Below are 15,359 nucleotides of genomic sequence, written 5' to 3' on the forward strand. Positions count from 1 at the left end.
GGACTTGTTCCAATGAAATGTCTTTTTTATTTTGCAGCTACCTAAAGTGGATTCTTGCATGTCTGTCTTTTTGCATGCCCACCTCAGCATGCGGTTGTGCATGCTGCATACTGCTGAATTAAGAGTGATAACCATCTCTTGGGTATTTGGTCGTAACATGACACCCTTGTTTCCCACAGGCATACTGTATATTTATGGTCAGATTTTGTTTTCATTTTAATCACTTGGAAATTTATTTTATGTGCATAGTTTTACTGTGTTCTAGTTCTGGTTAAACAACTTGCATTTCACAGTACACTGGACTCACTACTGGATGATATTTACAGTTACCTAACTGACAACAAAGACAGTGGGAGCACAGATGTGATATTGTTGTCAATTTAGCCTACTTAAAATCTTTGCACTGAAGCACCCTACGGAGCTTATACCACTACATGATTGTCTCCAATAATAGCTAGACTGCAAAGGAATGTAGCCATATCATTTCCTTTCGTCAGTTTACTCTCATATGTTTATTGTGTATTTCCATGCCAGGGTCTAAAAGCCAAAGTGATGTAGACGATTTTGCTAATCTTATACTGTTGAAAAAATACTTGCCTTGGAGAAATAAATCAGGATTTCTGGCACATTTACATGGCAACAGTGTATCCTATAGGGTAAAACAGTCATCCCACCTTCTCATTAAAAAATCATCGAAACCTCACCCTTTGCACATATGCTCATGAAAAAAGGAAAAAAAAATATGACAGACAGTTAAGAAATTCAGGCAAATTGTGCCGAGAGTCCATAGGGAACCCTACAGTCCCCTTGGTCCTGGAAAGATGTGGCAGACTGAATGTCCTTCATAGCTACAATGTTCTTTCAAGGCTTGTCTCTTCCATTGTCAAGAAGTATTCAGTCAAAGAGAAGGGATTATTGTTAATACACAATGCGGTAAGAGAATTCCAAGACATTGTCAATACGATACTTACCATTTAATACGCAAAAAGATTTGTAGAGATACTGGTATAAAATTACATCAGTATTGCAAAATCATGGAGTATATTTCTGCAAAAAACCTGAGAGCATTAAGTGCCTAATTTTCGAAGTAAGAATGCCTGTATTTGCTGCGGGTGGGCTGTAGCACTGGAGTTAAACACTTGCCCTCTGCTATTCAGATAGCAAAACACTTTAGGCTCTTGAACTATTTTTAAGTGTCACTCCTACTTGATTAAAGACTAGGATGTGTTGTGGATATGTAAATGTCAGGGTGTAACTCTTCACCTTGTTACATTACATTTATGTGGGGACAACTTTGATACGAGTGTAATTTCTCTGGGGATATACCTGATGCAGTGCAATAAAAAAATCCGTCATAATAAATAAGAAAGTAACATGTTATGTGCTTCTTGTTTGGAGAAATTAAGCACAAAAAACTGTGCACCAAGTTATAGGCTTTCATATTTGAGAGAGAATGCTAGAGAATTTTATTTTTTTCTGTGGAAAGATGCTTTCTGATGCTACCTACTCAATAGCCCCCTCCCCTACAGCAGAAAACAAGCACACCTGATAACTTGTTTTAGTGAAATGTTAAAGGGAGAGTTTGGGAGCTGTGAAACTTTTCCAGTTTTACTTTTTAAACAGGAAAGGTACATAAGAACTAACACATCTTCTCCTTCTGAGGGCAGTACTGTACCTCAAAATTTGCAGACTCATCTGGATTCATCTTCAGAATTGACGGTTAATAGTCCATTAATTTATAAAAAAGTTGTTCATACAATGAAATACTTGTTGACACATTTGTTTCTGCTGATGACATAAATGGAGATGATTGAACGACAGAAGCATTTATTCCTCTAATAATGTCCTGGGAGAGTTCTGAATACTTTTCAAACAGTCTGGAAGGGAAGAAGTAATGAAGAGTAATTTTAGATATCTGTATGAGAAACTGAAAATTAAGTTTTAATTATTGAAATATTTCTAACTAATTTATTAATGTGCAATACTTGCAATAGTTTTATCTGCCATTTGGAGTCTAAATATTGCTTCTTTACATTTCTATTCAGTTATGTAAAACTATGAGAAGACATCCACTGATGTAATTTTAATGAGGTTCTTGTCTATGACTCCCCTCTCACCCCAAAAGCTGTGTCTATTTGGTCAAACTCTGAAATGACATTGGTCTCTTAATGGGGACGTTATCAGCACACCATCCTGACGCCATCCCACAGAGGCAAAACAGCTATCCGTTATTCCCTGTCTATATCATCCCACTGTGAATCAGAGCCAGATGCTGGCACACAAAGCTGCACCTGTCAACGCTCTTATGGCACTTTATTGTAACTCTGCCAAAAAAATTTAAAACGACTTTCATTCTCTCAGAAGCAGCTACCCAGGGAATGCATGGTATTCTGCTTCTGTAGAGAGGAATGGATCTCTTTCTTTGATAGTCCACGGCAAGCCACTCTGAGAAGTCAGACTGATGTGATAGAAGAAAAAGCCAAAACCTTTGCTGGTGTAAATGAGTCCAAATCCTTGATTTTAATGGATCAATCTAATAAACCAATCTAATCCGTGAAGGCAGAGAGACTAGACTAACAGAAGTATTCTCACACTTGTATTATATTTCATTACTACTGTTTCATATTATAACCCTTTCATATAGTTCAGTAATCAAGTTTCAAAATCAAGGGTCATTAACAAAATCTGAAAAAAGCCATCTGTGTTGTGGAGGATCAACAAAATACTCAATCACTTTAGTTTTGAAAAGTAAGCTATTTAGAAAGTAAAGGCAAAAGTGCCAAAAAAAACCAGACGCAATAATAGACAAATTTAGTTTCATATTAAAAAGGTAAAAGTAAGTTTAAGCAGTGATCTTGTGAAATAATTATTACATTTAATGAGTCCTTGTCATCATTGATTTCCAGTTAGAAGTATTACAACAAATACTGATGGTATTTCAAGTAGGTTAAAAAATTGAAATATTTTAGGGCTACACAACCCTTCTTCAGTACTCAATATCATTGTCAGAAATGAATTCAACATGAAAAATATTTGCAGAAAATTATTTAAGACAAAAGTAGTTTTATCCGCATTTTTGAGGCATAGTTGGCAAGGAAACAACTCAGAAACCTAAAACCCGTAAGTGCCAAATGTCAGTCTATAACAACATATGTTTCTTTCTTAGAGCTTGGATGGCTACAAGTATGGGGAAAAACACAATTCCTGAAAGAAAGAGCCTCTTTTTCAAGCATAGATTTATTAGCTTTTAAAAATCAGAATATTGCAAAAGAATCCAGATAATGATTATATATATTGCAGATTTTGTTGACAGTATTTCTATTTGGAACACACATAGGATTTGAAGGGATGGGATACAATTGTTGATAGAGCTAAGATTGCATTATAAGCAATGTTGGTAGAAAAGACTATCACTGAAGTCAGCTACATATAGCTCTGCCAAACTTCAGTTGGTAGGGTTCAAAACTTGCCATGACAGACCATTCTTCCAGTGAAGACAATTATTTTAGGCAAAATGCTTCAGCCCTTTCCAACACTTAGAAAGACATTTTGTGTTGACCACTTAAAAATTGTCTTCTTCAGTTCTTCCCTTTCAAATGCTCTAAGTGTTCCTAAACTAGCTAAAAGTGGGACTCACTAAAAGGCTTGACTTATTTGTTTCACAGGTTGGAACATCTACTCAGCAACCTCCTGTTAGCAAATAGTACAGTCAAAAAGAGTTTAGGATTGTCTACATGGATCCACGTGTATGTACTTCTTGGTTCTGTCATTTTCTAATGTTGGAGAGCACCTTGACCTGTAGAAAGATTTTGGTGTTGTAACATTGAGCACTACATAGTCTATATTTGAAATGCTTATCCACCTGATTGAGTCTCTGAAGACCTTAGCCAATTGCTTAATCTCCTTACACAATGCCTGGGAAACCATAAAGGCCATCATGGAGTGACTTAAGCCAGCCAAGCCAGCCAACTACATCTTAAATGTCAACCATTTCAGGAAACTAGGAACCTTACATGGGTTGCAAGTGAATATCTGTCTTGCTTATACTCACTTCCTTCTGCATCTAGTCTGCAGCCACTGTGACAGCTAGCTGCGGCAGATCTATTCCTTTCACCATTCTCTGTTCAGATGCTTCTTTCTTTTGCTGTCCACTTACTTTCTGAATATATCTGCTTTGTCAAAAAAGACATGCAACTTACTGATATATACCTGGAATGAGTCACGACTGATTAATTTTTTTCTTCATCAGGAAATGCTGTTCTTCCTTCTGGTACTTCCCTTTCCTTCCTCTTGTTTCACTTTGTGCTTCAATACTCACAGTATTATCTGACACAGTAAACACAGAGTTCAAAAGGCTTTTGATGCCCACACACATTAAACCTAAACAATGCTTTTTGCTTTTTTTTTCAGTTAAGCTTGACAAAAAAATCCTTTCTCTCTATGTGATATTCGTTCATATAATTGCTGGGGATTTGGGGAGCACTGTGTTACTAGGTAGCAGTTACAGTGTGAAAAATTGTGCACAGCTCTTGATTTTAGTCCTGGAATATTTTGGTGGCATGTAATGTCATCTTTATGTAGAACTGCAAAATGAGATGTTTGAAATTCATTGCACCTCACTTAGCTACCCAAAAGTTAATCGCCATACTTTAACCTTTAGCTGTCTTTATAGCCAATGATATGAAATGGAGGCCTCCAGAGGACAATTTCATCCTAAAAAAGATGCCTAAGATAGAAAAGATGAATCACCCTTTGAAGGTACCAATTCCTCTCCATTTACTATAAATGGATCTCTCGGGTGACTTATCTAGATTTAACTGTCTAAAACTTAACTTTTAAATGTCTGGTTGAGAAAGAGCCTACATACATTCGAAGAAGTATGCTAAAAATATGCAAGCAAGGATTTCGCTCAAATGAAGACTTGAAATGACAAGTTTTCTATAAGATTGCAAATGATGTTAGCAGGAGCAGCTGCTGGCTCAGCCAAGAAACCAGCAGTGCCACTCTGAAAAGTGTGAACAGCAATAATAACATTGCTATAGCATTTTGAGAGTGAGCAAAGGGGAAAAAGGAAGGAATGTAGAGAGAAATATATTCTTGAATAAATATGGAGGGCATTCCCTGCCCCAATGTGCCAAACAAAAGAAGCCTAAATAATTTTAGCATCAGAATAAAGTCTCAGTCTTTACAGTTTCCACTTTCATAGAATTTAAGCTTTGGAATTTTTAGTCTCTGTATGCTTACAACATTAAATTTTTTTTTTTTTTTTTTAGAAAATTTCTGTTATATCAGTTTATAGGTTGAACAGAAAGACATGGTAAGTTAAGTCATTTTCACAAAAATCATAGAGGAGGCCTTGAGCACAAGGGTTGGAACTCATAACAGTGAATCCCGGGACTCTTTGTCCTAAAAATAAGCTCTTTATAGTAAAGAGGACCTTTCCTGGGAAAGGAAAGGGAAGGAAGAATCAGAAGTTACCAAACTGTGGTTGGTTTAAAGTGATCATAGAATCATAGATTGCTTTCGGTTGGAAAGGATGTTAAAGATCATCTAGTTCCAACCCCCCTGCCACAGGCAGGGACACCTTTCCACTAGACCAGGTTGCTCAAAGCCTCATCCAACCTGGCCTTCACAGAATCACAGAATCAACCAAGTTGGAAGAGACCTCTGGGATCATCGAGTCCAACCGTTGCCCTGACACCACCCTGTCAACTAGATCATGGCACTAAGTGCCATGTCCAGGCTTTTCTTAAACACATCCAGAGATGGTGACTCCACCACCTCCCTGGGCAGCCCATTCCAATGTCTAATAATCCTTTCTGAAAAGAAATTCTTCCTAATGTCCAACCTGAACCTCCCCTGGTGAAGCTTGAGGCTGTGTCCTCTTGTCCTATCACTAGCTGCCCGGGAGAAGAGGCTGACTCCCACTTCACTACAACCTCCCTTCAGGTAGTTGTAGACTGCAATAAGGTCACCTCTGAGCCTCCTCTTCTCCAGGCTAAACAACCCCAGCTCCCTCAGCCATTCCTCGTAGGTCAGACCCTCCAGACCCTTCACCAGCTTGGTTGCCCTCCTCTGGACTCGCTCCAACACCTCAACATCTTTCTTGAAGTGCGGGGCCCAGAACTGGACACAGTACTCAAGATGCGGTCTCACCAGTGCCGAGTACAGAGGGACGATCGCTCCCCTAGACCGGCTGGCTACACTATTCCTAATAGAGGCCAGGATGCCATTGGCCTTCTTGGCCACCTGGGCACACTGCTGGCTCATGTTTAGCCGCCTGTCGATCAGCACCCCCAGGTCTCTTTCTGCCGGGCCGCTTTCTAACCACTCTTCCCCCAGCCTGTAGCGCTGCATGGGGTTGTTGTGGCCAAAGTGTAAGACCCGGCACTTGTTCTTGTTGAACCTCATGCCGTTGGTCTCGGTCCATCTATCTAACCTGTCCAGATCCCTCTGTAGGGCCTTCCTACCCTCCAGCAGGTCGACACTCCCACACAGCTTGGTGTCATCTGCAAATTTACTGAGGGTGCACTCAACCCCTACGTCTAGATCATCTATAAAGATATTGAACAGCACCGGCCTTGAACAATTCCAGGGAGGGGGCATCCACAGTTTCTCTGGGAAACATGTTCCTGTGTCTCACCACCCTCACAGTAAACAATTTCTTCTTAAGATCTAATCTAAATCTACCCTCTTTCAGTTTAAAACCGTTACCCCTTTTCCTGTCACTACTTGCCCTTGTAAAAAGCCCCTCTCCAGCTTTCTTGTAGGCCCCCTTCAGGTACTGGAAGGCTGCTGTAAGGTCTCCCCGGAGCCTTCTCTTCTCCAGGCTGAACAGCCCCAACTCTCTCAGCCTGTGTTCATAGGAGAGGTGCTCCAGCCCTCTGATCATCTTCATGGCCCTCCTCTGGACTCGTTCCAACAGCTCCATGTCCTTCTTATGCTGGGGGCCCCAGAGTTGGACGTGGTACTCTAGGTGGGGTCTCATGAGAGCAGAGTAGAGGGGAGAATCCCCTCCCTCGACCTGCTGGCCACGTTGCTTTTGATGCAGCCCAGGATATGGTTTGCAATTTTCCAGTTGGAATATTCAGCCGTCTACAATGCCTTTTGCTGTTTTAGAATAATAATAAATTTAGAATAATTTTAGAAGTGTTTTCTTTTATTCTATTACCCTTTGATTTAGAAAGATAAATTTAGAGACTTTATCGATGTCAAATAAGGTCACTGCAGAGAAATTGAACTGAGCAGATTGGGGAAGAAAGAAAACCCACATGATTTGCTGTTATCATAAGAAATCAATTTATCCTCAATTCTTGGACATGACATTTTTGACACGTGTAGAAAGATACTGACTATATTAAGAAAAGTAAGGTAATTAAAGTTTGTCTGGTATTCTTTATCATGCAATATAAAATCTAAAATATTCATAAACCAAGTCAGAATGAATTTCTTCATGACATCTCAAGTGATTTAATAAACACCAATGACAGAAGTTTCACAGAGCTTGAGGACTCTAGCTTATTTTCAGTGAAGTATTCATGTTACCGTCTAGTGTCTTAAAGCTTCTACTCATCTTTGCAGCATATTTCTTTCCTTTCAGGCTGTCGGGGAAGCTGCTCATGTCTTAACATGACACTTTTTCTCCGGGCGCATACATTCCTATGAGCTTAAAGTCAAAACATTTCACTATTTTGGTTTCCATTGGCTGTGATTTGTTGTCAGATAGCTTTTTACAATATCATATATGCAGGAGGTATCTGTAGCACAACTACATGGACAGATTAAGTATAAAAATGTATGCACATTTTTGTGTCTGCAATTACTTCTTTTGGAGCAATCAAATCCTAATTAAAAAAAAAAATCAAGTCAAATGAAACTTTTTGGCTTATCTTATAGTAGAAAAATAGTCTACATTTGAAAAGAGAAGCAAATAAATATGCAAACACTAAATTTCTGTGATCTTCTGTGGCTGCATTTTTAAAGCAGTGAGATAACTCTATGTCCAATAATAAAAGTGGTAATCTGGACAATAACTTCTCATGATTCATGGACTGATCTGATTGTTCACTGGGATCCTTAGAAATATCCTGTCTTCCTCTAATTTCCATCATGGATATGTGTCCAACTGGCCACTGCTGTATTCAAGATAGCAGACACCATTAATACTAATGGTGTGATCTGCTGAGGCCAATTCCTCATTTCTATTTATGAGTTCTCTGTACTGCAGAAAACCACTTGTACTTCATAACTTACAGAGGAAAGAAAAAGGAAGAGAAAAGAAATTTTACTTATGATATCCCCTTTAACATATTTCATCAAAAGAATGGATAAAATATTTATTCAGCTACTGTCCTTTGCATTCCTATCAAAGTGAATAGAGAGGCATTTAATAACACATGGGAACATTAAAGCTTCTTATCAGAGTGGATGGGAACCTGCTCAGAACAAACATTCTGGCCTAAGGGAAAGGTTTTGATCTGTGAAGCTTAAGCTTTTGGTGCTTAAAACACTCTCATATTGGATCATGTGGTCAATTTGCATGAAATAAATGATTTGCTTAAAACTTGTAAAACTATAAAACAGAACTTGACAAGTCATTAGCAATAAGTGGTATCGCACTGGCATTGTACTAACACTGATGCAATCCTTAGAAAACTGCTACTATAGCAAAGAACAGGAAGATAATGGGGCCAGCCTATTCTTTGACCTAGAGGTGTTAGATCATTGCCCCACACAGTAGATACCACTGCAGTCCAAATTATTGACTATCCTTCTTCATTACTGATCTACTCAACATTCCGAGCCACTGCCTTTTATCATCTTTCACACAAAGCAATTAGTCCAAGTGGTAAAATTTATCACTTTTTCCATCAAGGGACAGGTGATCTAGTTTCGGTAAAAACAAAGAAAGAAAAAAAAGAACTAAACTTTAGTCTAAGACTTTAAACAAAACCAGCAGAAAGAATTTGATTATTTACCCATCTTCATTAATTTTTATATTGCTGTTTTTTTCATTCTGAATTAACAATTCAGTTAATGAAGTTTCTGTATGTTGACAGTGCTAATGGATATAGCTGCTCTATTCTGATTGGAAACAAATAGTATTCAGCATCTCGTTAGCTCAGTTTGCAATTTCAAGATGATTTTTTTAAGACATAAAGTGTTTGGAAAATCATGGCTAGACATCTGGATTCCTGAAGTTTGTCTACTGTTCAGTTTAAGCCTACAGTCATTCTATGATGAGATTGGTAAATACACAGTTGCGATTATTGACAAGATAGGAAACACATGTAAAACCTAAGATTTTTACCATTTGTTGCAAAGTGCCTTCAGTGCATTGATTTTGTCAAAGTGTTGACATTTTATCAGTGGCTCAGGCATGTGAGTCAAGTTTGAGCAACTCCATGTGTGATATTTTATACAAATTACTAGATGAATTAAACTACATGCTTGTAAATTATTTGCCTGCAACTGCACATATACTGATGAGACGTAATGACATAAAGACCATGGTGCTCAAATCTCACTGCTATCTTCAAGACGACGTTTTTCTCATGCATTCCCCACAAGTATATACACCTTTGTAAAATGAGAGGGATAAGTATGATACTGCAGTTTCCAAGGCTTATTAAGATCTTAATTTCTCTTCTGAGCCTATCACCAAGTATGAAGCATGGCTTTCAGTTTCTGCTGTGGAGCTGGAGCTGAGATCTAACAGCCTGATTGCATGTGGACTCTGGTGCAGTGACTGTATTCTGGTGCATATGGCTGAATAGATATTATATTTAATTTTATTATATTTACTTAATTTTATTTCACAGGTCACAACAAATTGTGCTTTCCAAATGACAATGACATGATAGCTACTGAGCATAAATGTCAGAGAAAGAAATTAAAAGGAAATAAAGAGACTGCAAACAGGTGTTATAAACCAGAAAAGAAGCATAAGTAATATGAGTGCAATAGATCTGTTTGTGAATCTTTGGGGAAATGAAGTGAAAAATATTTTGGATAAAGCATGGTATCTGCACATAGGCTAAGACAGCACAGAAAGTCCCAGTTCAATACTGTGAGAGAGTACAGCTCAACACTGTGACAGAGTAGAGGTGTTTCAGTCAGCAGCCAGAATCAGAACCTCATCAGTGTTTACAGTGCATGACCTGGTTGGTACTGGTTAATTAAGAATAATCCTTAAGGATGAGAAACATAATAATTTTTACTGGTGTTCCAAGAAGTTCATAATAACTGGACTTGAGGGAACAACTGAAGATCATTTGTTTGACAGAAGAAAATAAGTTTTTACAGTAGAAGAGTCATCATGAATCTGTAACCTAATTATCACAGTGTTATTCTTCAGAGTTTTTTAGTGTAATGAAGAAAAATAGAACTGTAAGCATTTCAGCATATGCTTGAGTCAATTGGACTTCATTGATTTAAAATGTGCCTCTTAAAAATAAATTGCTTTATTTGTTGAGAAATACACTTCCTTCCTATGGTGACCGGAAGATAACAGCTTTTATGCACGGTGTAATATTTCAAACACGAACAACTATGAAGGGAGCTCAAGCTCCCAGAGAATCTGCTGAGCCTGTTAGTGAATACATTTTCTATGCTTCTTAACTTGTATACTCATGTGCAGGACATAAGGAAATGGTACCACCTCGTCTTCTTCTAGAACATAGTCCAAGAAAGAAACCAGCAGCTATTGAAGGCAAGTCTGATTTTTTTCCTCCTTTATTGGCTTCTACTCATTAACTTGACTTTCTGTTCTAGTGGATTTTGTTTATAAATATAACCGATATTACAAAGCTGATCACATGATTAGGCCTGGGACATGAATGGTACAATCATATTTGCATGACAAGACCTAAATATTCCTTATAGTAGTCCCACAGACGGCTCAGGAGATTTCCTGAATGAAATAGATTACAGGATCAAGGCCCAACCTGGAAAATGCGTTGGATGGTGTTCAGCCATAAGTTGCCATCTAACTGTAAATATAATCAACATTATCCTCTTAATATACTTTGGATTATTCTTTCAGCTATTGTTATTCAGTAATGTTCCTGTGTATTATCTGCAATAATGAACATAATATTTCTAGCTCTTCATTTATCAACCCTACTCCTGTTGTTAAAACCACTGAAAGAAAAACAGAAAGTCAGATCTTACCTTCTGAAGATTAAAACATAACCCCTGCAAACGAATTATATTATTTACAGTCTAATCGTATCAAGAAAATGGTTGAAATATGCATTTTGATTTAAAATGGACTATGTCCGATGACTTAAAACTACTACTGCAATATGCGTTATTGGTCTCTACACCATACAATTTATCAGTACAAAACACATGAATCTTTTCATGTAATTATATAGCAGTTTTCATATAATACTTTGGAGTCACTCAGTCACATCATGGCACTTGCTAATCTCTCATAGAGAGAAAGCAATTTCAATCTAAGAGAAAAACAGGTGGGATAGCAGCAGAATACGTAACAAGAGCTACAAGATTTGCCAGAATTTGGAAACAGAAAATGAGACTTAAATTTTGGCAGAATCTGTGACTAAAATGAAGAGTTAAACTACTTAGATATTTATATAATGTGATTATTGTGAATCAGAACATTTGGATAAAAATAATTACATGACTTATTGTCTCTTTCCCCAAAATCTCTTTTACCTCAAATGAATATTTCTTTATAAACACACTGTTTGAAGAAGCATACAACTGTGGTTATTGTGACACAATATAGTGTATAGATAGATTTGCAGTCCTGCTTATTTTAGGGAAATGTTTGAACCCTGCTTATCAGCAAAAAGTCCCTGCAATGTTAAACACTCTTATCCACCAATTAACAGTAATGGAAAAAAGACATAATAGAAAAAGACTGCTGCATTTGCTGATTGATAAACTTAATCTTTAAATATAACTGTTATACAACATGAACTAGCATCAAATTAACATTAAGTTCTTGATTTTCAAAATCATGAGGAGCATGCAATTACTGCAATTGCACATGGAAATGACTATTTATGACCAGTTGCACATTTGTGTGTTTCATTAGCTCATTTATGCATGCAGTTGAGGTAATTGTGAATGTAAATTAGACACCCATTTGGCAAACAAATTGGGGGGCAGATTATCTGCTCAGAATCATACAACTAAATTCCCTTCAAGGCTCAAGGGCAGTCACTAGGATACAATACTGTTCATGCAAGAGTGTTGGAGGAAATGAAGAAGGAAGAATTACTTGCAAAACGCTGCTGTGAAAAGCTGTTATATTGCGCTATTGTGTGGTTTCCATATATGAGAAAATATGCAACAGTGCCTTTAGGAACCCTAAACTCTGAAGCTTTATTTCAGCCCTGGGGAAAATAATTAAGTAATGTATGGGAATATTTGGCACAATGTTAGAAGGGAAAAAGAGGAGTAGGCAGAGAAATTTAAATCTCTCAAATAGTGGAAGAGACGTCTGTCTGTGACTTCTTAATGTTTACATACCTTTATGACTGGTACATCAACAAATATCACTGATCAGGTGAAGGGACAGGTTGAAACAAAAGATTCTTCTTATCATAAATATAGTTGAAGAGAGTATAATAAGTTCTCAGAATAAGGAACAAGTAAAAGCATGTACTTTATATATATAAATGTACTTTATATAACATGGAAGGACTGGGCCAGCCTTTGACAGAAGCAACCAGCTCTGAAAAAAGGTAAAACCGTAGCAAGTAACAGAACAGTTGTCACACAGGAAATTTATGAAACTAATCTATTTAGACCCTAAGCTTTCCAACTCAGTGATATTCAGACACTGGATACAAAACCATGCAGCTGGTAAAGGCTGAAAAGATTTTACTCTTTCTCTAGATTGAGACAATTTCACTATTGCCCTGTTTTGCCACTGCCTTCTTAAGTAATCTTGGACCATTCTTGATTTCTGATAAGGTGAAAATAGTGGCAGTATACGTGAGAGGTGTCTCTAACATTTTTAGGTTATCTGATACTCTCAAATAGAAAGCTTTTCCTGGGTAGTATCCACTGCCCAGTAGAAACCATGCTCTGCTGAATTCTTGAGGTCTTAGAAAAACAGCATATTCCTATTATGTATTAAATCTCAACCTTTCTCTCCTTGTCATTGCCATTTTCTCTTCCTTCACCACCACAGTAAATCTTTTGGAAAAGGGGTGATTATGTAAGACAATCCCAATTTGTACATTATGTTCTAGTAATATGCAAAAACTTGCATTGAAGTGTGTGCATGGGAATTGATCTTTTCAGATATCTCCTGGTCAGAAAGCAAAATGCTTTGTACTTACCTGGTCAGAAGGGAAAAGAACCGATCATTGCTCTCCTGTTTCATGGTGGTTAGGCTCTTTTCAAAAAGCACTGCTGCCTTGAGATCTTACACTCAAACATCAATGAAGAGTTTGAAGTTTCAGGTCACCGACAGAAGAGAAAAACAACAAAAAAATATCCTGTAACTGTAAATAAGAGAAAGAGGGAAAGGGAATCTATGAAGAGAAAGACATTGATACATAACTTCTACTTGTATTCCAAGCTTGGAAACCTTGTTTGGCAAACGATGAAGTAAAATAATTCATTTTAAATTTTTTATCTTGTCTTTTTCTGGAGCTTTCACAATGACTTGCAAGCAGCGCACTCAGCTTGGCTGACACTCTGATGATTCCATGTAGAGAGGACACTGCTGCAGGCTGTAATTTGAACAGATCTGTTCTCCATGGCTATCTGAACTTTGATTTTATGCTTCTTTCTTGACTGTAGTCTTCTCCACCTCTTTTAACTCTAGCTTTCTTGTATTTTATTATCCACTGACATCCTAAAATTGCTCTGCAGCGTACACTGATTTTCTGTGAATCTTCCTCTCAGGTCTTGACATTTTCGCTCCACTCACATAGCTTTTAGCTTCCTCCATTTCCCCGTTCACCTGAGAATGCCTCTCCTTTCTGATAGTCCTCCCATGTTGTGTTCTCTGATATGGCAGGGTAATCTCTCAGGAAGATGCTGCAGTTAGACAAGAAATGTCGAAACTAAGCTCAGAGGCTTAATTATTAACAATTTTTTCCAGAATAGCATGTCTTTACTTTCTCACAAGATCACAGCACCTTTGTGAGAAGCCTGGATTGAAATCTTTCTTTACCACTTTGAAGAATATTGTATCAAAAAATACTTTGAACAGCATTGTATCTGAGTATGATTTTCCAGGTTATATTGTCCTAGAAATCTGTGCTTGTATCTTTGAGTGGGAGAGTGTTTATCAGGGAAGAGTCATCAACATAACCGCTCTGATCTGTTAACGGATCGTGATGGGCTCTGAAATATCCCCCTCCTTTATAGTATATATTTTCTCTAGATCACTGTTTGAATCCTATAATTACAGATTTTGCAGAAAACAGTAAAGTGGGTTGCTGTGAAATGTTTAACTTCCTCCAAAACCCCTTCAGAGGCTAAATTGACATTGAAATCGAAACCTGCATCGATCTTTGTTGCTGTGTAGAATGTATACTATCCGACTATCTTAAGAAGAATTTCTAGTCTACACCTCAGTTCATGAATATAACATTAGGGGACATGACCAAGAGTATCTAAATTACTAAAGTCAATACAAATTTTGACATATCTCCCTTGACGTATAGAAGTGTATAAATCTTGTACAAATCTATCTGCCTCTGTACAGTCTGTCAATGGCCTTCTCTTCTGCACACAGACTGTTCTATAAAACACTTTTTTTTTTTTGTACTATAAAGTGAATTACCCTTAAAAAAATCCTTCTAGTGAAACACAGTGCTTCAAGATGCAATAGAAACCTTTCAAAAATGCAGAGTTTTGAAAATTTTCTCCCAATTTAGAACATTCTTAATAATACTTACATGATTTGTGGATGTAAATCCTTTTCTGATAAATTTTAATCCAAGTGAGAATAAAAAGAAGTAAGAAAAATATTTCTGTCAGAAATATCATAATACAATGGGCTAGGTTTTAATCTACTTTATTAGAAAAAACAGTTTGAGTAGCTTTAACAGGGTACTGTATATACAGCATAAAACCAAGGTTTTTTTGATAAATATGAGCCCTACATCTCTGTGAATCTGTACTGAAGACAGTAAAACCCTTGAAATAATATGCACAAGGTTTCAAAGTGAGTTATTTCATGGTTTAGATTAGACATTTAAGCAGTAAACTCTAATGGTATAGCTATGATGAAAAAAGCCTAAATCTTCACTGTTTCAGAAAGTCCTCGACATTTTACTTTATGACATGAGGCTCTTCCGTACTACTTTTATCCTAGCATAATACAGAAAAATTTAAACAAATGTTGGGGAAAAAAGCTTACT

At 37.2% G+C, this 15,359-nt stretch overlaps 1 protein-coding gene across 21 annotated transcripts in view; it reads left to right on the forward strand.

Moving 5' to 3' along the window:
- Positions 1–15,359, forward strand: part of TRDN (triadin) — a 254,540-nt gene that overhangs the window by 93,108 nt on the left and 146,073 nt on the right. For all 21 annotated transcript variants that reach the window (XM_068416426.1, XM_068416449.1, XM_068416442.1 and 18 more), the window contains one exon: positions 10,640–10,711. In XM_068416426.1, coding sequence (XP_068272527.1) covers positions 10,640–10,711 — 72 coding nt within the window. The remainder of the gene's footprint in view (positions 1–10,639; positions 10,712–15,359) is intronic.

Source organism: Nyctibius grandis, chromosome 1 (genome assembly GCF_013368605.1).
Source record: "Nyctibius grandis isolate bNycGra1 chromosome 1, bNycGra1.pri, whole genome shotgun sequence".
In the NCBI taxonomy this organism is placed as follows: Eukaryota; Metazoa; Chordata; class Aves; order Nyctibiiformes; family Nyctibiidae; genus Nyctibius; species Nyctibius grandis.